General features: G+C 37.5%; 5 protein-coding genes and 1 pseudogene across 8 annotated transcripts; 4 read left to right on the top strand and 2 right to left on the bottom strand.

Annotated features, from left to right (window-relative positions):
• Positions 1–2538: 2538 nt before the first annotated feature.
• On the top strand, positions 2539–4502 carry LOC111015842 (berberine bridge enzyme-like 21). The gene has a single exon (XM_022291010.2). It carries the CDS (start codon positions 2593–2595, stop codon positions 4237–4239), a length of 1647 nt encoding a protein of 548 aa, XP_022146702.2. The 5' UTR covers positions 2539–2592; the 3' UTR covers positions 4240–4502.
• A 1742-nt stretch (positions 4503–6244) lies between these two features.
• LOC111015840 (berberine bridge enzyme-like 21 pseudogene) lies at positions 6245–8187 on the top strand (annotated as a pseudogene).
• Positions 8188–9561: 1374 nt separating this feature from the next.
• Positions 9562–12790, top strand: LOC111015689 (berberine bridge enzyme-like 21). 2 transcript variants are annotated; one of them, XR_015792837.1, is made up of 2 exons: positions 9562–11615; positions 12182–12790. XR_015792837.1 is itself a non-coding variant. In XM_022290786.2 (2 exons), exons 1-2 carry the CDS (start codon positions 9852–9854, stop codon positions 12265–12267), a joined length of 1677 nt encoding a protein of 558 aa, XP_022146478.2. In that variant the 5' UTR covers positions 9562–9851; the 3' UTR covers positions 12268–12790. The 2 variants fall into 2 exon arrangements, 1 of the variants encoding a protein (XP_022146478.2); XM_022290786.2 differs by having other exon boundaries at positions 9562–11442.
• Positions 12791–13448: 658 nt separating this feature from the next.
• On the top strand, positions 13449–15267 carry LOC111015758 (monolignol oxidoreductase AtBBE-like 15). The gene has a single exon (XM_022290901.2). It carries the CDS (start codon positions 13516–13518, stop codon positions 15157–15159), a length of 1644 nt encoding a protein of 547 aa, XP_022146593.1. The 5' UTR covers positions 13449–13515; the 3' UTR covers positions 15160–15267.
• Positions 15268–15425: 158 nt separating this feature from the next.
• Positions 15426–19138, bottom strand: LOC111015759 (dihydroceramide fatty acyl 2-hydroxylase FAH2). Of its 2 annotated transcripts, none has more exons than XM_022290904.2 (8): positions 18890–19053; positions 18027–18106; positions 17595–17687; positions 17310–17506; positions 17112–17217; positions 16656–16802; positions 16125–16272; positions 15426–15779 (listed from the first exon to the last, which is right to left on the bottom strand). In XM_022290904.2, the coding sequence occupies exons 2-7, from the start codon at positions 18075–18077 to the stop codon at positions 16138–16140; spliced, it is 729 nt and encodes a 242-aa protein (XP_022146596.1). In that variant the 5' UTR covers positions 18078–18106; positions 18890–19053; the 3' UTR covers positions 15426–15779; positions 16125–16137. The 2 variants fall into 2 exon arrangements, with proteins under 2 accessions (XP_022146596.1, XP_022146595.1); XM_022290903.2 differs by lacking the exon at positions 15426–15779 and adding an exon at positions 19086–19138 and having other exon boundaries at positions 15817–16272; positions 18890–18989.
• A 1225-nt stretch (positions 19139–20363) lies between these two features.
• Positions 20364–24396, bottom strand: LOC111015844 (dihydroceramide fatty acyl 2-hydroxylase FAH2). Of its 2 annotated transcripts, XM_022291012.2 has the most exons (7): positions 23867–24396; positions 22649–22724; positions 22218–22310; positions 21553–21749; positions 21357–21462; positions 20781–20927; positions 20364–20694 (listed from the first exon to the last, which is right to left on the bottom strand). In XM_022291012.2, exons 2-7 carry the CDS (start codon positions 22697–22699, stop codon positions 20575–20577), a joined length of 714 nt encoding a protein of 237 aa, XP_022146704.1. In that variant the 5' UTR covers positions 22700–22724; positions 23867–24396; the 3' UTR covers positions 20364–20574. The 2 variants fall into 2 exon arrangements, with proteins under 2 accessions (XP_022146704.1, XP_087974913.1); XM_088118787.1 differs by lacking the exon at positions 22649–22724 and having other exon boundaries at positions 23867–24395.
• Between the last annotated feature and the right edge of the window lie 659 nt (positions 24397–25055).

The raw sequence follows: 25055 nt of genomic DNA, 5'->3' as shown, positions 1-25055 counted from the left end.
TTTAAATGGTTAACTAAACAAAAGTAAAATAAATGTGTGAAGCCATTTTTCCTTTTCCTGGAAAAAAAAAAAGGGCGGTTGGGCTAAGAGTGGATCTGAAAAATAAAGTCAACTTTTTTAATTTCTTTGCAATTTGACATTTCAAACTGTGGAACCCAATCATTTCCCCACCACCACATCACAACGCGAAGATAATGTTTATATATATATAAATTTTCAATTATTTTTAATATAAACACTATAAACTAACTTTTTGATTTATTGAACGTTTTTCCAATCTTGATGAAAATATCGTAACTTCAAATCTTCATGTGTTCTGCTTAAAAAATTATGTTTAATTTTATTCTTACTAAAATAAGTTTTTTTAGTTGTTAAAATAGTTAGTATGCAATTAATTATTGATGTGGATTTTGTCCCTGAAAACGTGGCTAGCTTCTCTTTCCAGTCAAATCACACCACATAACATTATTCCATTCACATTAATTCATTATATTTTTCTTGAAACTATATTACTTCATCGTTTCCATTTTTTTTTTAATAATTTTTTACATAAACCCTTGGATTAACGGAAAAGTCAATTCTAGCATTTTAATCAAAATCAATATTAAATCAGGTCAAAAAATTTAACCAAATAGATGAAATATGCTTTTATTTTTGAGGGACATAAAAGTCAAACCAATTTTTTTTTTTTTTTTTTTTTAGTAAGGAGTCAAACCAACTTATTTGTTAGGAGTAAAATTATTGTACATGAAATTATATAATCATATTTTTATATCTAAATCCATGTAGGCCAAAATAATATATTTTGTCAAAGAGGGAAAGTTACTTATTTAATTTAAAAGGGAGGAATAATAGGGTGTGACAATATGGAAGACATGTGAATCCATAGGGACAAGCACAAAAGTAAAGAAGCACATGTGGTTCCCAATTTTACTTTTTTTTCCCTCTAAATGATGACAAAGTTCCAACAAAATAATAAATTGACTTCCACAATTGCCCTCCACTTTTGCCTCCAATATCTTCTTACCCTTAATTTTAATTTGATTAGGTTTAAGATTTTTAATTCATCTCTTATCATTCTAAAAATTTCCCTCATAAACAATTCTAATTTGTGAGGTTTGACAAATCCATTAGGACCCAATTGAAACTTCTAAAATTCTATGTATTGAACTATCCTAATTTTTTTTTCTAAGACAAATCGTCTGGAACTAAAGTAAAGTTTTTAAAGTCATTGAGACCGACTTTATTTTGAACGCAAACTATATGATCAAATTAGTAATTGAACCTAGCTTGAGACATCTGTCTCCTTCTTTAAGACTAGAAGTTCAAATCTCTACACGATATTTATTTGGAAAAAAATTCTGAGTACTATGCTGGTATGATAAATTTTCTATACTACTATCAAGTTGAGCTTAACTCAACTAGTCAAGGCATGTATCTTCGACCAAAATGTTGTATTTACGAATCTCACTCTTTCATATTGTTGTATTAAAAAAAATTTCATACTATTCCAATTAATTGATTATCAAATTAGCGAAATTTAAGAATGATGTATGTCACTGCAATCAAATAATATAACATTTAATTATGGGTTGAATTATAAATGGAATGAGTATTTTATTTATTCTTGTACAGTTAGAAAATTTTGCCATTTGTTGCACTAATTTTAAGTTTCTCCCTTACTTGTCGAAAAATCATTTAATTGCATATATGTGGTTGATCTCCATTTGAAATTTATTTCTTGTTTGTTTAATGCAGAGATTTTTCTTTAAAAAAATTTCTATGAAAACTATTTTACACCTTAATTTTCCAAATACTTCACTCCTAAAACGTATTTGGAACTTTAGTTTGAATAATCTTATAAGTTAGATATTTTTTTTCCATAAAGACTCTCCGATCTGAGAATTTTTCTTTATTTTGGAAAGTTCACGTATAGATTTAAGTTAGGCCGGATCAAATTCCTCTATTTTTTTTTTTTTGAAAATATAGGTCAGTTATCACCCAATTATGTTCGCTTTAACGTGTACCTCATTTTAAAATTATTGTTTTTTTATAATATAATATCTGTCTTTGCCGGCATTCTTGTCCCAAATTTCCTATCTACCATGGACAAACCAACAGGAGAATATAATAATGTGAGTTAAAATCCTCTAAAATAAACAATGTTGCTTAAAATATTAATTCTTAATAAAATAACAATAATATTTATTTAAATATCAACCCAACCATGAACAAAGCACTTATTAATCTGTGATGAGATTTGCGTAATCCAAACAAATTTATTTTTAATAAGATAGTGGAGGTTCTAAACTACAACTTTTGGAGTTGGATTGCTACATTAAATTATAAATGTCATAAAGAGTAAGTACACTAATTATTGTATGTAAATCGCTGTCGCAACAGCTACCATTTTTACGAAATACGAAGACATAATTTTATTTTTATTTTTAATAATAATTGGATTGGACTTTTCTTGGTCAAGAAAAGGAAGTTTGAACAGAAAACCCACTTCAATTTTGCAGCGACCAATTCGTTGGAATATAAATCCCACGCCACACCACATCAATTTTCCATTCCAATAGGGCAAATCCAATGAACAAACCCAAATCAAAATCAAATCTCAATCCCCCAATCATGCATCGTCTTCTCCCCTTCGTCTTCCTCCTCCTCCTCCTCCGATTCTCTGCTCCGTCGGTGGCGGCGGCTTCGGATTCCGTGTACGAAACATTTCTGCAGTGTCTTGAATCCAACTCCAGTCCCTCCGACCAAGTCTCCCGCATAGTCTTCGCTCGAGATAATGCTGCCTACACTTCTGTTCTTAGGGCTTATATCCGGAATGCCCGTTTCAACACTTCCTCCTCTCCAAAACCTGTAATAATCGTCACTCCATTGCGCGAATCCCATGTCCAATCCGCGGTGGTTTGCGCCAAGAAGATCGGCATTCAACTCAAAATCCGAAGTGGGGGTCACGATTACGACGGCCTCTCGTATGTGTCCGATGTTCAGTTCATCGTTCTCGACATGTCGAATCTCCGGGCTGTTACTGTCGACGCCGCCGACCAATCGGCCTGGGTGGAGGCCGGAGCCACGCTCGGAGAAGTCTACTACAGAATTTGGGAGAAGAGTAAGGTTCTTGGGTTCCCGGCTGGGGTTTGTCCCACGGTGGGCGTCGGCGGTCACATTAGCGGCGGCGGCTACGGGAACATGCTGCGGAAGTACGGACTCTCCGTCGACCACGTTATCGACGCGCGGATTGTCGATGTGAAGGGAAGAATCCTCGATGCCAAATCCATGGGGGAGGATCTTTTCTGGGCCATTCGGGGAGGCGGCGGAGCGAGTTTCGTCGTCATCCTCGCGTACAGGATTCGGTTGGTTCCGGTGCCGGAGACGGTCACTGTTTTCCGTGTGGAAAGGACCCTGGAACAGAATGCTGCCGACGTTGTCGCCAGATGGCAGCAAGTTGCTCCGTCCATTGACGAAGATCTGTTCATGAGGCTTCTGCTACAGCCAGTTTCCAGTAAAGTGAAGAAGGGGACGAGAACAATCAGAGCCACAGTCATCGCCCAGTTCCTTGGGAAATCAGACGACCTCGTCTCCTTGTTGGGAAAAGAATTCCCCGAATTGGGTTTGAAGAAAGAGAACTGTACTGAAATGAGTTGGATCGATTCCGTTGTGTGGTGGGCTAATTTCGACGTCGGAACTTCACCAAAAGTTCTGCTGGATCGGAATGTCGATTCGGCAAATTTCCTGAAAAGGAAATCCGATTACGTGCAGACGCCAATTTCAAGAGATGGGTTGGATTGGGTGTACAAGAAGATGATCGAAATCGGGAAAACAGGGCTGGTTTTCAACCCATACGGCGGAAAGATGAGCGAAATTCTAACGTCGGCGACACCGTTTCCTCACCGAGCGGGAAACTTGTTCAAAATGCAATACTCGGTGAATTGGGACGAACCAGGGGCGGAGGCGGATCAGCAGTTCATGAAACAAATAAGAAGGCTGTACAGTTTCATGACCCCATTCGTGTCGAAGAACCCAAGGCAATCGTTCTTGAACTACAGAGACCTGGACATCGGCACCAACAACAACGACAAGAACAGCTACGAAGAAGGGAAGGTTTATGGGTTCAAGTACTTTGGGGATAACTTCGAGAGGCTGGTGAAGGTGAAGACGGCGGTGGATCCAGAGAATTTCTTCTGGAACGAACAGAGTATTCCAACTCTATCAAGTAAGGCATAAGATGGTGATCGGATTGGTGGGTCATCATCTTCATCATATTTATTTGCATTGCAATAGTAATGTAATGTGTAACACAGGTTATTAGAATAGAGAAAAGTTAGATTGTTTTGATGTGAATTCTCTGGTTTTTGATGATAGAAACCAGGACATAGATTATTGCATTTACATTACAGTCTACAAACTTGATCACTTCATATATTTAATCAATATGTTGTATGAATGAATTAATGAGAGTAATAAAATTCCGGAGATCAGAGTGTGCATTGATTGGAGTCGAGTTGTTAAACAGGTTTTGGTAAGCATTTCAGCTGATAAAGTTGGAAATGTTGACTTTTGTACTGTGTTCTCCACGCGGGTTTGCTCCCGCAAGTCTAGGGGTGGGGCACTGGTTTGCTGAAAAGATTGAAATTTTGGGAATCAATTACGCCTGGATTTGGGCGATGTGTGCAACTTTAGTAAAGTTTTATGGCCATGGCTTTAGCTGCTGAGTTATTGGTGAATGCAGGGGTGCATTCTGGGGCAGCTGCTTGGCCAATCTGCAGCTTATGGACAGTGGGGTGGTTGATGCGTTTCTTTGCTTAAAAAGGCAAGAGTGAAGCTACTAATTCATTGCACATGTTGTAATGTAATACAATTGCGGGAGTAGAAGATTTTTATCCGATTGGATTGTAATGCAATATAGGTGAGTCTATTTAGGCAGCTTTATTAAATGGGAATGCATTTTCTTTTTCGGTATGTTTTGATATTTACTTGCAAGGTTGATAGGCGCGGATGAATTAGCACTCATCTTCTTTATCAAAAGTTTATTATTTTATTAAAATTGGACCATTAAAATGAAAATATGATATTTTGAACATAAAAACGAAGCAGAAGTAATAGGGTTAGATGAGTAATTAGAGTTTAGGTATGTTGGGAATGCATCTCAAACAATTTGAATATTGTAGGAAAATCTGGTTAAAAACAGTGAATTAAAAATAGTGTTAAAAAACCTATATTAGATTTATTTTTTTCAGCATTTAACTAAAATTTGGAAACATTTGGTAATAGTATTTTTTAGCGTGGCTTCTGCCATTCTTGACGGTGAAGCAGGATCTCTGTAAAGCACCTATGCGCCTCTGTTAGCGGCTACAGATTAGTGTTGTTAATAATAGATCACTGAAGAATATAGGTAAAAGAAAATTTCATTGGAGTTTTAATAGTTGGTCTATTATTAGTCGATGTTATAGAAGCGTTGCGATTCTCGAGCTTATTCGTACTTGCTTGTTCATTGTTACATTTTAATTAGATCAACTTATTCATGCTCTTCATTAGCAATTTTCCTAGAAGGATTTAGATCAGTTGAGTTACTTTTTGGGCGTATAAGTTTTGTTCCCTTTCTTTTGGTGAGATTTTTCTTTCTTAGTCTAAATATGGGTTTGATATTCCTTTGAAGATCAAGATGCATGAGGCTAAGTATATAACAACTCCTATGGTAAGTGGTTCAATTCCTTCAGTATTTAAAGGTGAACCTCTCCCAATCTTCTCAATTGAAATTGTTCCATAATTTCTATTTCTTCTATCCTCCTCCTCGATGGTGCCTCCTCAAATCTAAGAAAAGTACAAACAAAGTTTTACATTGGATACGAAAGGAAATGATCTTAAATTAATATATAAGAGAAAGATAATTACAAAGAAAAAGTAAAATCATGACATGGCTCAAAACTAACAATATCATACATTATGTAAATCCTCGAGTTCTTGGAATAAAGATGCATACGCTCCCAAGAACAAGAACAAGAACATGTTGATGATCCCATAAAGGGGTACTACACAAATCATTTGTCTCCAAATCGCTGTAACTACAACTACTACTTTTTTTAGCCTACACCCCAAATGGTAAACAAATCTTTATTACCCTCCCTTCCACCAACCAATTCGTTGGCATTCAAAAAAACCAAAACCAATTCCTTTGCACATAAATCCCACGCCTCGCCCCAAATTCAAATCCAACTTCACTCCCCCAATCATGCCTCCTCTTCTCTTCCTCCTCCTTCTCCGATTCTCTGCTCCTGCAGCGGCGGCGGTGGCTTCGGCTTCTTCGAGTTCCATCTACGACACATTTCTTCAGTGCCTCGAATCCAACTCCAATCCCTCCGACCAAGTCTACCGCATAGCCTTCGCCATCGATAATGCTTCGTACACCTCTGTTCTTACGGCTTATATCAGAAATGCCCGTTTCAATACTTCCTCCGCCCCCAAACCTCTCATAATTCTTACGCCATTCACCCAATCCCATGTCCGATCCGCGGTGCTCTGCTCCAACGAGATCGGCATTCAACTCAAAATCCGAAGTGGGGGTCACGACTACGACGGCCTCTCCTACGTCTCCGATGTTCCATTCATCGTCCTCGACATGTCGAATCTCCGGGCTGTCACTGTCGACGCCGCCGACCAATCGGCCTGGGTGGAAGCCGGAGCAACACTCGGAGAACTGTACTACAGAATTTGGGAGAAGAGTAAGGTTCTTGGGTTCCCGGCTGGGGTTTGTCCCACCGTCGGCGTCGGCGGTTACATCAGCGGCGGCGGCTACGGGAACATGCTCCGCAAGTACGGACTCTCCGTCGACCACGTTATCGACGCGCGGATTGTCGACGTGAAGGGGAGAATCCTCGATGCGGAATCCATGGGGGAGGATCTTTTCTGGGCCATTAGGGGAGGCGGCGGGGCGAGTTTCGGCGTCGTCCTCGCGTACAGGATTCGGTTGGTTCCGGTGCCGGAGACCGTCACTGTTTTTCATGTGGAGAGAACTCTGGAACAGAACGCCGCCGACGTTGTCGTGAGATGGCAAGAAGTTGCTCCGTCCATTGATGAAAATCTGTTCATGAGGCTTCTGCTGCAGCCAGTTTCCAGTGAAGTGACGGAGGGGGCGAGAACAATCAGAGCCACAGTCAAGGCCCTGTTCCTCGGCAAATCAGAGGACCTCGTCTCCTTGTTGGGAAGAGAATTCCCCGAATTGGGCTTGGAGAAAGAGAACTGTACTGAAATGAGTTGGATCGATTCGGTTGTGTGGTGGGCTAATTTCGAGGTCGGAACTTCACCGGAAGTTCTGCTGGATCGGAAAATCGGATCGGCAAATTTCCTGAAAAGGAAATCGGATTACGTACAGACGCCCATTTCGAGGGATGGGTTGGCGTGGGTGTACAAGAAGATGATGGAAATCGGGAAAACGGGGCTGGTTTTCAACCCGTACGGGGGAAAGATGAGCAAAATTCCATCGTCGGCGACGCCGTTTCCTCACAGAGCGGGGAACTTGTTCAAAATCCAATACTCGGTGAATTGGGAGGAGGCGGGGGCGGAGGCGGAGCAGCAGTTCATGAAACAAATAAGAAGGCTGTACAGTTTCATGACGCCATTTGTGTCGAAGAATCCAAGGAAGGCGTTCTTGAACTACAGAGATTTGGACATCGGCAGCAACAACAATGGCGAAAACAGGTTGGAAGAAGGGAAGGTTTATGGGGTGAAGTATTTTGGGGAGAATTTCGAGAGATTGGTGAAGGTGAAGACGGCGGTGGATCCCCAAAATTTCTTCTGGAACGAACAGAGCATTCCAACTCTATCAAGAGTATGAATCTTTCTTTTTTTCCTCTCTTTTCATTCATTAATTCATTCATTCATTTTAAATACAACAAAATAATTGGAGACTATTGGAGGATAGATACCAGACCAAGCTAAGTTCAAGTTGGCGTGTATGAATCAATTTATAAACTAAAAGTAATGAGATTACTTTACAAAAATAATTTTGACTACTCCCAAATATCTCCATAATATATGATTAAATATTTCCTGGAAATCCTTCGAACCATCGACTCTTAAGTTTATCTATTAAAATATGCTTAGATAGATCCATACATATAATATTTTAATCAATATGTTCTTTGTACAAAAATTTTAGGCAATTCACATTGTCATATTAGCACAATAGCAAAATGATTATGATTTTGTAAATATGACAATTTTTCTGCCCTGTTATTTTCTTGTCATCCTGGTATATCATTTATTTATGTCTATTTTTGGATAAATATTTATTACTTCTCTACCATTTAAATATGATATTTATCCCTTTAAAAACAAATTTCGAAAGATTTTAGCTGAAATTTATTGAGAAATTGATCGATTCTATTTGAAATTGATAAATCTCACTTTGTTACCAATCAAAAAGGTATGGATTTGACTTAATTTTGTAACTTGCCACAAAATCAAAGCTTATTGTCTTTTAATTTTCTCTCTATTTTTCATATGTGAAATTTGGATCTCAAGAAAAAATAAGATAAAAGTTTAGTGGTTCTGAAGGTTTAGTTCTCATTAGAAAAAAAAAAAAATTTTTTTGAGAGACTCTAAAGAAGAAAAAAAGAAAGGTGCAAAAAATGGGAGTATAAAAGTAATTTCAAAGTGCACGTTATTTCAAGGGTTAGAACGACCAAACTTCTAAAGTTAAAAACTTTGAGATACAGAAATGACAAATTTTCATTTTGGTTTGTATATATATAATCATGCAATATATATATATATATATATATATATATTTTTACAATGATAAAATAATATCTAAATATGAAATATGAATCACATCGTTTATTGAAACTTGAATTAATCTATGCATTTCTAATTTTGTCAATATTTTATCTTTTATCCATCATCAAAATCTTATTAATTATTATTACCATATATTTTAATTTTTTAATTTTTCTTAAAATTAGTTTCACATTGTCATGGAAAATACTAAGTGAAAGAGACAAATGTGTACTTTTGTAAAAAACTATTATGAATTACATATATATTTTAAGTTGTAAAAAACTCTTTTTTGATTCCATATATTTATTTTGATAATTAATTATTGAATCTTTTATTTTATATTTATAATTAATTGTCAATAACATGCTATGTTTTGTAAATCAATAAATTAAAGGAGCATAAGTATCTACAAATATTTCTAATATTATCACTTCTTAATATACTATAGAAGTATACATTGAGGTGTGCTTTTTTAAGAATAAAAAATTGTGCTAAAAAATATGTTTCTATTTTTATTAGCATGATTCCAGCTCAATTAATAAATATAAAAAAAAACATGGCACTTCGAATCTGTAATCCTTGCAAAACTATTAAAAATATATATTTTTTATTTTTAAGAAAATGAAATAAAAAAGAAATAAATTGAACCAGCTTATTTAGTTATTTATATTTTCAAGACAATAAATATAGTTGCAATGAATTGAATCTCCAACAAACAAAAAAAAAAAAAAAAACAGAACAAAATACTTTTTCTTTATTAAGCACAACGAAATTCAAACTCACGACTCTCTAACAAAAGAACAAGACAATGTGATGTCGTAATGTTGTTGGCCAGAACATTTAGAAAGACACGAAGCAGACAATAAAAAATGGTTAATAATTTCGAACAAGACGCAGCTTTTTAGAGAATGCGTATAAGCAAGAAAAGCAAGAGGAAATAGAAGAACGCTGCCGCCACTTCTTGTCGGCGAAGTAGAATCTCTGTAAATTGAACACACCCCCTTGCCCCTGTTCTTCAATTCCATCGCATTTCTATTTCAATTTTCAACACCCATTTTTAAATGTCTGTCGGATCGCAGTTTCCTCTGCTTCTTCCTCTCTTCATCTTCTTCTTCAATGATGCTTCCGCCTCTTCCCTCTACGACACCTTTCTCCGTTGCCTGCAACACCACTCAGATCCAAACGACCAACTATCCAACGTAATCTATGCCCCAACCCACATTTCCTACTCCTATGTTCTTCACTCCTACATCCGTAATTCCCGCTTCAACGCCTCCTCCACTCCCAAACCCACATTCATAATCACCCCATTGCGCCACTCCCATGTCCAATCCACTCTTATTTGCGCCAAAAGCTCCGCCCTTCACCTCAGAATCAGAAGCGGCGGCCATGACTTCGAAGGCCTCTCCTATGCACCACTCTTCCCCTCTCCTTTTATCCTCCTCGATTTCTTCAATCTCCGGTCGGTTTCAGTCGATGTCGGAACCCGATCTGCCTGGGTTCAAGCTGGTGCCACACTGGGGGAACTTTATTACAGGATTTGGGAAAAAAGCAAGCTCCTTGGCTTCCCTGCGGGTGTTTGTCCCACGGTCGCTGTTGGGGGGCATTTAAGTGGTGGGGGTCATGGTAATATGTTGCGCAAATTTGGGCTCTCGGTGGATCATGTTGTCGATGCGAAAATTGTTGATGTGAATGGAAGAATCCTCGACAGAAAATCGATGGGGGAAGATCTTTTCTGGGCAATTAGAGGAGGAGGGGGAGCAAGCTTTGGAGTTATTTTAGCCTATAAAATCCAGTTAGTTCCGGTGCCTGAAATAATAACAGTTTTCCAGATCCCAAGGACATTGGAAGAGAACGCTACTGACATTGTCTATCGGTGGCAACATATTGCGCCTAAAACTGACAGTAATCTTTTTATGAGACTTTTGCTGCAACCCATTTATTCCAAACAGAAGAAGACAGTCCGAGCCTCTGTTTATGCTCTGTTTCTTGGAGGGGTCGATCAGCTTCTCTCGATACTGACAAGGGATTTTCCTGAATTGGATTTGAAGAGAGAAGACTGTATTGAAATGGGTTGGATTGAATCTGTGGTCTGGTGGGCTAATTATGAACATGGAACATCCCCCCATGTGCTGCTCCACAGAAGTCCTGACCCAGCTTACTTCCTGAAAAGAAAATCTGACTACGTCCAGATTCCCATCTCCAAAGATGGGTTGGAATTGCTTTGGAAGAAGCTGATGGAATTGGATAAAACTGGGTTGGTTTTCAATCCATATGGTGGACAAATGAACCGAATCTCTGCTACGGATACAGCTTTTCCTCACCGAGCTGGAAACTTGTTCAAAATCCAGTACTCAGTAAACTGGAAAGAGCAAGGGGCTGAAGCAGACAAGAGCCACACAAGTCAACTACAATTGCTTTACAATTTCATGACCCCGTTCGTTTCCAAGAATCCAAGAAGGGCTTACTTCAATTATAGGGATCTAGACATTGGCATCAATCATAATTATAATGCGGCGAACAGTTTCGAGGAAGGGCGAGTTTATGGAATCAAATACTTCAACGAGAACTTTGAAAGGTTGGTTCAGGTGAAGACTGCGGTGGATCCACAAAATTTCTTCAGAGACGAACAGAGCATCCCCATTCTTCCAAGTAAGACATAACATAGGAATCAAACACCAACACAATCATTGACACAACAGACTCTGCACCTTTGTGTCTGGCTGTCTGTGTGAACCATCCATGGCTTCTTCTTACGGTCTGCATGTGCTTGGTTCTGCAAATTCTTAGGCTTCGGATTGACTGTAATGGGTCATAGACGAGATGTGAGTATATATTTTCTTTGCGAACCAGCTGAAGGTATAATGATTACATTATAGCTTGTGGCATGGAGTTGTAACCAAACTAGGTGAAACGTTTCATTGCATCTATTGAAGTCAGAAAAGTGTTGTAATTAGCACAAGTTATGGAGTTCTTAGAGTTTTCTTAAATGGACCATAATTTTCATTGAATTCTAAGTTGCCCTTTGCTTGAAAGCGTCCCCTTTAGAGTTTAGAGTACTAAACCAAAATCTCTATCTCTTACTCATTGGGAAATTGTGAAATGAATCCAGCAAAAACATGTTTGGCCAATCTTAGCTTTTACAAGCGACCTAATCACTGCTCTCTAAGACCCTTTCTGATAACTGTTCTTTAGAACAAGGTATCAAACAATCCCTATGTTCTGGGTTAGGTGCCCTTGGAAGACATATGAACATAACTAGTTTACCTATTTTCAATCCCCATCTTCGGAATTAAGTCGAGAAATCTGTTTCCATTAATTTCCATCCAGTTATAGGGGAGGAAGACATTTTTATCTCTCACTGAATCTACGTTCTCTTTGATAATTGCAGAGCTCCGATCTTCTTCTGGTTTGGATTGGAGTAGAAGTTGGGGGTTGACCATGGTGGCCATAATGTTCACAGCCAAGCTATTATAGACTCACTTCTCAGAGGCATTGGAATGAATGAAGCCTCAAACTATTCTTTATTGCAGGAAGAAGAGGAGGAGAATTGCCTGTTAACTGTGAAACAAGACCCGTTATTGAAGAAGCTATTGCTCCACTAGGAATCTGAGGCAATTTCTATGATTGGCTTGAGAAAAGTTCCACAGTCTTCTCAATGAATGGGATTCCACAACATAGAAGAGAACTAGTGGGAGAAGAACAGCAGCACCATGTTTTTCAAGTCCAACCTTTCTTCTCAAGCTTTGATATTCTAAACTTCAAAGCCAGATGACAATTTTGTAATCATCCACTTAGTGGCGGCTTGTAATTATATCATAATGAGTGGCAGTAGTTTAAAGTTGGATCCAATCCTTTTTACCACTTATTCTGATTTGGGTTTTTAACAAATCCTCTTGTGCCACTTCTAGAAAAGTTCATATCTTCATCATCATTCCTTCACAGTATAGCATCTGCATTTTATCCTATATTGGAATAACATACCAGGGTTTGAAATCAACTTTTTCCTTCCAATATTGGAATACTAAGATCCATTAAGTTTCTTTCGTAACAAAATGAATGTGTAAGAGAAGTCATTTAATTTGTGAAAGGTAAGAACTTCCAATACTTTCCCTTGCACTAATTTCCAAAGTCTTAATTTGCAGCTAAAGAACTTACTTAATCTGATTCAATGATAAAGGCCAAACCCCACCATCTGAACCTCAACCATGTAAATCTCTTCCTATTACAGCCAACGTCATTTTCATTTACCTGTTTAAGGGTTTGGTCCCTCTCATTAAGATCTAAGAACATTATAATAATTAATTTGCAGGGTCGAAATAATTTATTGCATACAACTGCGCCTTGGAATCCTATATTTCAGAATACAAATTTCGGAGTAAGACAAACAGAATATCTATGTTTTACTCCCGAAATGAGTCACTTTCATTTTTGCTTCACGTTTGAACAGACACAAGTCGGCTGACGTTCCTTAAAGACATGGATTAGTGAAGTTCTGCTTTCTTTAAGGAATGTGTAGCGTACAAACAAAAACAACAGTTGATCTAGCTAGGATCCTACTGTTCTGATCCATTTCCTGCATGACGTTTGTATTAGCTCAACTTCCCATTAATGCCACTTGCTTAGCCAAGCTTGAAACTTTTCCTTCCCTATATATGACTTCCCAAACAACTGATTCTTGGCATTCCTCAGCACAAAGAAAATTTGAGCCTTTTGTTGTTAGCTATGGTGTTTCCTAAGTACAAATCTGTTGTGGGTTCTCTGTTTCTTGTCTTTCTGCTTTCATCTTCTTGTTGGGTTGATTCCGCTTCGCTTGAGGAAAGTTTCCTTCAATGTCTCAATGAGAATTCTCAGTTTTCTGTCCCCTTCTCGTCTTTCTGTGCTCCAAACAATGCTACGTTTAATGCTCTTCTGCAGTCAACCGCTCAGAATTTGAGGTACTTGGAAACTTCAGTGCCAAAGCCTCTGTTTATCTTCACCCCAGCGTATGATTCCCATGTCCAAGCAGCTGTTATTTGCTCCAAACAGCTCAAGATTCATCTCAGAGTTCGTAGTGGAGGCCATGACTACGAGGGCCTCTCTTATGCTTCTGAAACTGAGACATCTTTCATGATTCTCGATCTTGCCAAGCTCCGATCGATCAAAGTTGACATTGAGGGTAACAGCGCGTGGGTTCAGGCTGGGGCAACAATCGGTGAAGTTTATTACAGAATTGCTGAAAAAAGTAAGGTTCATGGCTTCCCTGCTGGGCTTTGCACAAGCCTGGGTGTTGGAGGTCATATAACAGGTGGTGCATACGGTCCTATGATGCGAAAATACGGCCTTGGTGCTGACAATGTCGTTGATGCACGGATTGTTGATGCAAATGGGAGAATTCTTGACAGAGAAGCCATGGGAGAGGACGTGTTTTGGGCAATTAGAGGAGGAGGAGGTGGGAGCTTTGGAATTATTCTATGGTGGAAGCTAAATTTGGTTCCTGTTCCATCAACTGTGACTGTTTTTACAGTAGCAAAGACATTAGAACAAGGTGCTACAAAAATCCTGTACAAATGGCAACAGGTTGCAGATAAACTAGACGAAGATCTGTTCATCAGAGTCATTATAAACGTGGCTGCAAATGCTGATAAAAAGAAAACTGTGAGCACAGCTTACAATGCCCTCTTCTTGGGAGATGCGAACAGACTCCTCAAAGTTATGGGAGAGAGCTTTCCTGAATTGGGTTTGACAAGGAAAGACTGCATAGAAATGAGCTGGATCAAATCAGTTCTTTACATTGCTGGCTTCCCAAGTGGAACTCCACCAGAAGTGCTTCTCCAAGGGAAATCCACGTTCAAAAACTACTTCAAAGCCAAATCAGACTTTGTGAAAGAGCCCATTTCAGAAACAGGTCTTGAAGGACTCTGGAAAAGGCTGTTTGAAGAGGAAAGCCCATTGACGATATGGAATCCTTATGGAGGTATGATGGGTAAAATTTCAGAGACCGAGATTCCATTTCCGCACAGAAGAGGAATCCTATTCAAGATTCAGTACCTAACTCTATGGCAAAAAGGAGACAGCAATCAAGAAAAACACCTGGAATGGATCAAGAAGCTTTACAATTACATGACACCTTATGTTTCTCAGCTTCCAAGAGAAGCATATGTGAATTACAGGGATCTCGATTTGGGAATCAACAAGAAGGGCAATACCAGCTACATCGATGCGATCGGTTGGGGAACTCGGTATTTCAAAGAAAACTTTGGTAGATTGCTGAGAGTTAAGACTAAAGTTGATCCTGATAACTTCTTCAGGCATGAACAGAGTATTCCACCTATTCCAACTTCTGCAAGTTTTAGAAGCTTTGGCTCTTCCTCAAGGGAATTTGATTAGAGTTGTTTGAAGCATCATGTGTTTGACGTGTTTGCTTTTTCCATCCTTTTTAAGTTTGTGACTTGCTTGAGCTAAGTGCAATAAGATACTGATAAAACTATTATGAAATGATGCAATGAACCTTGGATTCTCTTAAGAAAAGGATGAATGTAAATCAGAACAATGAAAAGCTATCAGTTTCCACACAAGATGATGATTAGATAACATAACAGTTTTAGTATTTTAAGATTTCAATGGATATATGAATAAAAGCCTTTTATACCATGGAAAGACTAAAAAGCATACCATATGTTTTCTCTTTAATTATTTCTTAAGTTGAAAATTTGAAAGACAAGAGTGTCTGAGTTCAATAAGTTCGTAAGATTTCACTTCAAAATCTCAGTAGTATCAAACTCATAGCTGCTTCATGGCAGCACCGGGCGGAGGAGTCACCTGAAAACGACGACGGCATCTGTTGAAGTGATCTCCTGCACCTTCATGAGAACCATCGCCAGCTTCTGATCTCTATCCTTTCAGCTTATTCGGTTCGGACTCAGATTTATGCCAAAAAGAAAAACTTGGGCACAGAACTAATCTCCTTCAGCTTTCGTTCTTTCCTGGCAAGATATGGCTTGCCCAGCCTGGAGATAGTAAGAGAACCAAAAACAGGGCACAGTGTTCCAAGTCAATGTCATTTTTTCCCCATAATTTTCAGCAATTAAAAGATAATGTCATATTGAATCAACTCAGAACGGGCATAAATACAGAATTCAGCAATAATTAATAATAATATGGGAGCATAGCCGACTCTTCCATAATTAGACTAAATGGAATCCCTATACAAAACCTTCCATCCCTGAAATTTTACAGCACAAGGCTGACACAATCTTCTAACTCACTCAACATTGCCATGATGCAGCAAATAGACTGGAGAATAAGGAATCCAAGACAAAAATATGTACTTGACATCACCGGAACTTGCTTGCCTTGAAAGCTTTGCTACTTTGTATATCTAGTCTTCTCAATAGTAGCTACTTTTGATGCAGGAAGCGTTCCAAATGCCCTGTCCCAAAATGATGAAGTAATGCCGAAGCCTTTAGTCTGGACGCGGAAGTGATGATTCATATGATATTTCTGCACATCGCAATCCAATTGAATGATGTACCCTCAAAACAGAACCAAGATTGAAATGAAATAGCTGACAGGGAATGTAGATGGCTCCGATTCTATAACCTGACCACAAAGACAGGAAAAGTGAGACCAGAAGATGCTCGACATACTGGTGGTAGTGTGTACCAAAGCGACTCCGATTCTCTGGTAAACTTCACATTCTCACTCCGTGATCTAACTTGACCATCGGAGTTGCTTTGATCCACACCAAACTAGTGTGCCGAGCATCTTTCGATCTCGCTCTTTTCTGTCTTGTAGACTATAAGATAGACGGTATCACCATCTACAGTGAAGAACATTGAGCCATTGGATTGTATAGAATGTGGGTAGATAATGCAGTGCTTTACCTTCAAATGTTTTGGCACATCGCCCGTGGGTTGACCATGATGCAGGTAGTAATGGGTAACATCATACATCACATAACCCAACAGACCACCTCCAAACAGAGCAGGAGCTATAGATGGTGGGGCAAAGAGTTTAACCAAATTCCATAACTGTCAACAATGGATAGAAAAGATATAATCAGAGCAGGAGCTATAGATGGTGGGGCAAAGAGTTTAACCAAATTCCATAACTGTCAACAATGGATAGAAAAGATATAATCAACGGACAACGATTTTATGTGAAGAGAACAATTAGACTGTCAAGGCATTACGATATGCTTGTTTCAAAATAACTCTTGACACTTCTCTTTGATTGCTTGCTAATGTACTACTGCATCTTTTGGCATCAGCGAATTGAAATCTTCCAGAATTCAATATTAAGAAAACTTCAAATCCAAGAGTGGGATGGAGTAGACATACTGGAACTATTAGAACGGCAGTTGCAGCAGGAGGAAAAACAAGTCGCAGACCATCCATTGGGTGCTTGTGGTGGCAACCATGAATAAGATAATGCATGGTATTTCCCCTAAAACATGTTAACAGTGTAATTACCATATTCCCTAATTTTCATAATAAAAAGCACTCAACCAAAACTGTACACAGGAGAGAGAGACTAACCAATAACTCTTGGTTTTAATATGGAATAGAAATCGATGCACTGTGTATTCAAACAATGTCCAAATAGAAATGCCAAATATCACCATCAAAGTTATCTGAGGAAGTGTGTGGCCCATATTGACAGACGTGGAAATGAACCAGCAGACCACTGGCAGCCATACAAGTGGAATCACCCACCATGCTGTGCGTGTCAAGAACTGTTTCCAGATCGAAAACGTATCAAAAGCAATCTCGTTGAAATTTTATATTCTCTGAAATCTAGAAAATGTCATCAAAAATCATCACCTCCCAAAAGTCACTTTTGAAGAATCTAGGCCCTTCCCTACTGACAATAGGCTGGTGAACCCACTCCTGATATGCTTCTCCAAGATTGCCAACCTACGAAAGTACAAACATAACTAAGTGATTTTCCATTGAATTTATAAGGAACTTATGGTGGAATTGGGCAGGTTGGTATCAAGTACAAAGGAAAACTATCGATTGAAAAGTGAATTAGAACCCAAAGAAGCCCTAACCAGTATTCGTGAATTCAAGCAAAACTACTTAATGAGGAAAACATGTCATTCGTAACACCCAAAAATACTCTGCTTAACCATCCCCACAGACTTACATATAAAACTCATAAGACTCGACATTAACATAACATAATATAGTTTGGTCTATTTTAGTTATATGAGGCACATAAAAATCTGAAGGCATGGTGACAGTATAACTTACCTGGAACACGAGTGGTTTGTTCAGATCCACAGTAAATTCCTGTGAAACCATCGTGATACTTCTCAGTAGGTTTCAGTGGCCTGAGACATTATTATTAAAATGGATCAAGAAAATTCAATGTTGAAACTCAACATTTTAATATATCAATAAAGTAAACTTTTATCGGCTCAGTCTTGGATAATATCAATGATAATCTAATGATACTAGCTCAACTATGAGCATTGTTAATTATCTCAGTTTTTAGTTAAAACATGCTATCCATCACTACAACCTCAACGAAAAACAAATAAGTAAATCACCACGTCAAATTATGAGCAACATGCAGAGCTTGTTCATCGTTGACCATCTGGCTTCATAAGGTAAAAATCAACATCCCCAAATACAATTTGAGATAAGAGCTTATCGCTCTCAAGTCTCAACAACTCGCTAACAGATAAGTAGATAATTGATTTTGGCGTCATTTCCAAAACATTCAAGCTCCGCTTGGTTAATTGGAGCAAACGTGCCAGTTTTCCAAGTTATAACGCTAAGATTCAAGTTCTCTTATATGAATTCTTCACTATATATACATAGGCAAAAATAACAATTTAATCTATAAATTGAACACTCCTTTCAGAACCAAACATGAAACCTCGCTATGCCCATTATTCTGCTTTCGGCTCTTCATAACCATTTCCAATCACAGAACCCAAACCAAAAAAAAAAAACCCCACAAAACAACGAACTAAATGAACAAAACCCACGAACAAAGAACCCGCATTTAACGATTACGTTCAAAGCAGAGAGAAAACTGGAAAGGAAAAGTAGCAGATCTATTGTATTAATAGGAAAAAATGGAAATGCAGGAGAAGAAAAGCACGAACCGAGTAAATGAAAATGCAGGAAGGAAATGAGAGGCAGAAAGCGTTGATTGGTTGAATGGTGCTTCTTGTTCTTAGTTCATTTCATGGTTGAAAATTGAAACTGAAAAGAGAGATTGAGTAGAAGAGGAGATTTTTAGGGGCAATGTGCGTTGTTTATAGGGGCAGCGCGGGAGCCAAGAGAGAGACAGATTTGTACCGTTGAATCAATCAGATGCGAATCACCCACCGCTCAAAATTCAACCTTTTTTCCTTTTTTCCCTTTTTCAGGATGAGATTCAACCATTTCACTGCGTCGTATTATTTATTTCCAAAATTATGATTCTATCATTACCCTTTTTTTCCAGAGTTTGAAATTTCCACATCACATCTCCTTCAGCTTTCAAAAAATTATGAGAAACTATTGACCTAAAAAAAAAAAAGAAAGAGAAACTATCAACTTATTATAGTTATTACAATTTTTTTTTAAATAAATAAGCCCTATGCAATCTCTTATACCATTCTTAACTTATCAAATTTAGATTTCAATTCTTTATCCCATTTCTAGTTTTTTAAAACTGTAATTAGATTTGATTTTTTCCATTTTTTTTTTAGAATATCACATAAGAAAAAAATATGTATGACATTTTAGAGGAAGTAAAAATGCTATCACCACTTAACTAGATGTTGGCATTTGTTTTTCACGTTTAAGAGAATTTGAATTGAAAATTTAGTTTATGTTATCGATAATTTATTTCCCTAAAATTTATGATAAAATTATAACGGTGGTTTGTGTGAGTTTAGTATTTTGATTACACCATAACACTAATGAAATTGCCAAGGTAATATTTGTTTTACTTTTTACTCTTTTTTTTTTTAGAAATAAGTTTGTTCCATAATTTATGATTTTGAAATCCTAACAAAATTTGAAAATTTACCAAGATTACCAAAATCTTTGTTATTTAAAAAACTGTTACTAAATAACTTTTTTTTTAATAAAATAGAAAGTACAAAATAAAATGTTTTTACAATCCTTAAAATTCAGCTGAAGTAAAATTTAATGAAATTATAAACCATGAAAAGTTTTAAGTTAAATCATAAATTTAGTCTTTTTACTTAAAACGTGTCACTTCAATGACCAATAACAAAGGTTAAATAGAAAAACTTTTTAAAGATCATCTTTTAAAGTCAACGGATCAACTAAGTAGATGGAAATTAAAAATAGCTACAACGAGTAACCTTTATTGTTTATTTATGGTTACTTAGGGTCTAACTTTAATGGACCGTTTGTTTGGTGGAAATTTAAAATGCCCATGAGATATCCTTAATTCTCATCTTTGTTTGATGGTAATGTAGGATGCCTAGTCATCTTAAGATGTTCATACGGGAGCATCGAAGGAACTTTTGATGTCCTACCGGTTACAAGATTTTTCATGTTGAGGGTCTCTCCTAACGACAATTTTTTGTCCCCTACTTGCTGCATCTTGCAATTTGCAAATGCAGAAACATAATATAATCCTCATTCAAGTGTAGTTGAAGGTCATTACAGTATTCGGCAAAGGCTTAGCGCCCAAAAAATATATATATAATGGCTGTCAAAGCATGAATTTGATGCTCAAATGTACAAAAATGGAAGAAGCAACTCAAAACAAAACAAAAAAAAAAACATCTGGTGATGACATGATATTTGTGCAACCAAACCAACATCATCATTTGTTTTTCTGAATGGTTTTGGTTGTAGGGTATGTTCCAAATGCTCTGTCCCATAAAGGGGAAGTGATACCAAATCCCTGGCTTTGAACTCTGAAGTGATGGTTCAAGTGATATCTCTGTTCAACACATTACAATCATAAGAAATCTTTCCTTCTGAATTCTCAAAAACAGATAGAGTGAGAGAGTCTTAGTCTTCTATTACCTTCATATTCTGAGACAACCCTGAGGTTGGCTTTCCATGATGCAGGTAATAATGAGTTACGTCGTACATTACATATCCCAGCAACCCACCTCCGAACAACGTGGGAGCTACTGCTGGAGTCGATGTAAGTCTAATCACGATCCACAGCTAGGCTCCATAAGAAAGGAGATAACAAGTCATATCATTCCTCGAGTTATCAACGTCAGCACAAAACTAGATTCATGAAGCAGCGGCATATTGCATACTTAGATTGCACATTACTATACAGATCATTACTTCATTGACCATCCTACGAGTAACAGTTATCATAGCCAATGCAGAAAGATAAAGCCCATCTTTCAAAATCAGTACTTTTATTTGGATCAAACTTGTGAAGTTAGGGCCAATCCTTAAGGGTTCCTCTTTCTAAAGTATATGAAAATGCAGTCAAGCTGGCTGGCACACAGTCCCACAAGGCGGTATGTATAATTGGTTCATGAAAATGTATCATTTACTACAGTAACATGGATGCTACTCTCATTCATTGTTAGTATGAACGGAGGGTATGTTACCCCAAGCTGAATTTTGGGAACTTACCGGCACACTTAAGATAGCTGTTGCAACAGGTGGGAAGACAAGTCTGAGTCCATCCATTGGATGCTTGTGATGACAGCCATGAAGTAGATAGTGTAGAGTGTTTCCCCTGAAACAGGTTGTGACATCATCAATGTCCTTGAACTCACCATTCATCGTTGTGAGACTGAGAGAGAGACAAAGAGAGATAAAAAAGTACCAATAGCTTCTTGTTTCCATGTGGAAAAGAAAGCGGTGCAGTGTGTACTCAAGCAAAGTCCAGATGAAAACCCCACCAGCCAAACATGAAGCCACATCAGAGGGAGTAAGGCCCCTCGACAAAGACACAGAAGCCAACCAGCAAATCACTGGTAGCCAAACAAGTGGAATCACCCACCATACTGTGCGCGTCAACATCTGTTATTACAAAGTAAAAGAAGTAAGAAATCAAAGGCAAGCCTCTCATTAGTCATTTTAGAAAAAGTTATATATCAACTATCACATCTACGAATTCACAGTAACTTATTTGATCAGCTTCACAGACATCTTCTCCATGGTACTTGGTAGTAAGCACAGTATATGAGAAGATTATTTGTCCATAAGGGAAAGGATCTTCATTCTTCCTAGTACATTGCTAGAATGTGTACAGGAATTTTTACACAGTTCTTCATGGAAATTTCAAATTGTGAGCAATTTTTTTGGTTAAAAAAACCAGAGTAGCAAATATATTAACGAGCAAAATATTAGATGAAGATTGCTAGTATGACCACCAAAAAAGCTTATGCATGGAAAGTAGTTTTAGTCCTTAAGACCATCTGATATTGGATTTATCTTCATGCTTAAGGTTGAGTGACAGCATATAGTTATAAAGAATTGAACTAAAACCTCCATAAAATCATTTCCAAAAAATCGAGGGCCCTCCTTGCTAACTATAGGCTGGTGAACCCATTGATTGTAGGCTTCTCCAAGATGGCCAACCTGTAAACAAGTCCATCATTTAGACAGCATTTAAAGAAGACTAAAGGCAGGGAAACTTATACTTCAACTGAGAAGTGCACAACCAAGCAACTTAGCATAGTAGTTATATAATCAAGACAAGAACTCTCTAAGGTCATCTTAGAAACAAGAAAGAATAGAAGTCCTTCTTGACCCTGGTAAACATAGAGATTGGTAGATCTTAAAAGGACAATAACTTTAAAGAGCCTAAATGACGGTGACTTATTTGCATTTGACAGCTCCGTTTTAACGTTGCATATGATGTCAATTTTGCAGGAAATCAGGGAATATGTATTAAGGAGAAAAGGCTGGAGGCTAACCTGAAAAACGAGAGGCTTGTTTAAATCTACAGTATACGGCTTCGAGGCCATCTTGGAATATCCTTACTGAGTGGTGCTAAATTTAATATTTTACAGAAGGGAAAATGAAAGATAAGAAAGTTAGCCAACAGTAACAAAAATAAACTTCGATTTGCAAGTACAAACAAACATAATGGAACAATTCAAATGACACAATTCAAATAACTTTCAACAACTTAAACATTTCATCTCCTTCCTTTACCCCTTTCTCATAGATTAAATAACTGGTTAGACCAACTTTAAAACACCGGCGTATAAGTTTTCCACCAAACTCTTAAAACAGGCATATGGTTAAAAAAATTGGGCTTTTATACAGTGGAGATAGAAAGGCACTTGAGCAGACAAGAAAATTCACAACAGAGTCTGTGGAGTTGAATCCCCTAACGCCCACAAGTTTAAGAAAAAATTAATTGTATTTTGATTTTCATATCTCACAGTCACAGCAACAAAGGTTTTATATGGTCAAATAATCTCAAACGTTTGAACAATATCCTATTTCATTAAGAAATACATACTTTTGAGAAATGTTTTAATTCAGTCTCCAAAATCATTTTTCTGTCAACGAGTAAACTAAACATAAACAATGATGTGACTTTGCATATGTGGCAATTTTATGTGAGGTGACAAGTTTTGTTTATTTTACTATTCTTTTTCCTAAGTGGAAAGAGGCTATATAAGTAAAATAAAAATTGCGTATTATTTAGAATCGATGCTACATGTAAAGCTATATCACCATCAAACAATGATTCTATAGATCAATTTGAATCATCTCTCAAATCCAAAATACTAAAATATCATTTTTGTTATTATAACTTGGAGACTAAAGTGAAAAAGTCTTCAAGCTTGAGGACCAAATTGTAGTTTCCCGAAACATAATTTGAAAATATGCCGCATTGGACAATCCAAAAAGGCAAAGAAAGAAGAACAACACTAAGACACAAGAATCACTCACAGCTGAACCTAATGAGTACCCAGAAGAGGATTAATCCAAAAGAACAAATCAAGATATACCATCCCAATAGGCACGAGCGAAAGAGAGAAGAACGAAGTTTACACTACATTAACTACAGAGGCAAACAAAATACATTCACTGTCCAATTTCAAGAAGAATACCCAGAACAGAACAGGAGTTGATTGAACAAATCGAGGTATTTGAAGGAGAATCTCCCGAATACCAACCTTTTTGGCACAATGCAATCGAGGTGGAGAAACCCAAGAGGAGGATAGAGAAGGATCCGAGCAGATGATTTTGGCTTAGCGAAGACCTTCTCCAAGATTGTCCTCCTCCCGTTTATCACGAGATCTTAGGAATTCTCGGAGCGAAATGTATGAGAGAGAGACTCGTGACGAAAGAAAGCCGAAGAATAGAGAAGAAAACTTGGGTTTTTATAACATTGGGAGGTTCAAAAGCTCCCGCTCCTTTGAAATCGAAATCGTAGCACAGCCTCAGCCCCTGGCCTAAATAGCTGCATTCTCAGCCAGCCGTCCTGCTGTTTTCCCAAATCCCATTCAATTGAATTCGACCTGAAAACCCGCAAAAGAAAAAATGGGTCCTTACAAATTTACTTCCTTTTTTTTCCTTTCAACAAAGGTTTTCGGCCCCATCATGTAAAAACTAAAGCTTGATCTAAAATATCAAAAAAAAAAAAGGGAAGAAGCTGTGGGGGTGATGATGTTAATGGCCTTCATTCACATCATTACTGCCTTGTGGTGGTGTGGTGGAAGATAAGATTCCTCAATCACGTTCATATAATTATTTGATTTACCATTTAAAAAGATGTTTTTTAAATTTTAACCACTCGTATTCTTATTAAGAGAATAATGATTTGACGGTGGTCAAAGAATGAGTCTCGATGGATGCCAATTGCCAAACGAATAACAACGACATCAATATGGCGTTCCGACTAAGCAATATCATTTTTATACAAACGACAAATTTGTTTAGTGCACATATTATCGCAGTTTTGTCCTAAATCGTGTATTTCCATTTTTGTGTCTTTTTACTTCTTTTTCAAATGGAGGGACGGTTTAATTCAGTGAACTTTTTATGTGTTACAGGCTAGTACTAATTGGTAAGATCGGATGAATATATTTACTTAATAAGATGAGCTTTATGGTTCCTTGGAGCTATTTGCATCCTCAAATAGAGAGGTCAAAAATTTATTTGGGAGAATGACTCGATTAGAAGTATGAATAGATTCATCTTAATTGGAGTTTGGTGAAAGACTTGTTTCCATCTTTGTCAGTTAATGCATGACACATGTTGATGTAATATTTTGACCGACGTGAAGTTTGAGTCTCCTGAACTAGCAAATAATATAACCTTGCAACAGTGTAGTGCTCGACCACGTATACTCTAAAGTTCGAG

The sequence above is a fragment of the Momordica charantia genome (assembly GCF_013281855.1).
Source record: "Momordica charantia cultivar OHB3-1 chromosome 1 unlocalized genomic scaffold, Mcharantia_2.0 BLBB01000001.1, whole genome shotgun sequence".
Lineage (NCBI taxonomy): Eukaryota > Viridiplantae > Streptophyta > Magnoliopsida > Cucurbitales > Cucurbitaceae > Momordica > Momordica charantia.
Note: the sequence above shows the minus strand (reverse complement) of the source record. Positions and strands in the feature narration are given on the sequence as shown.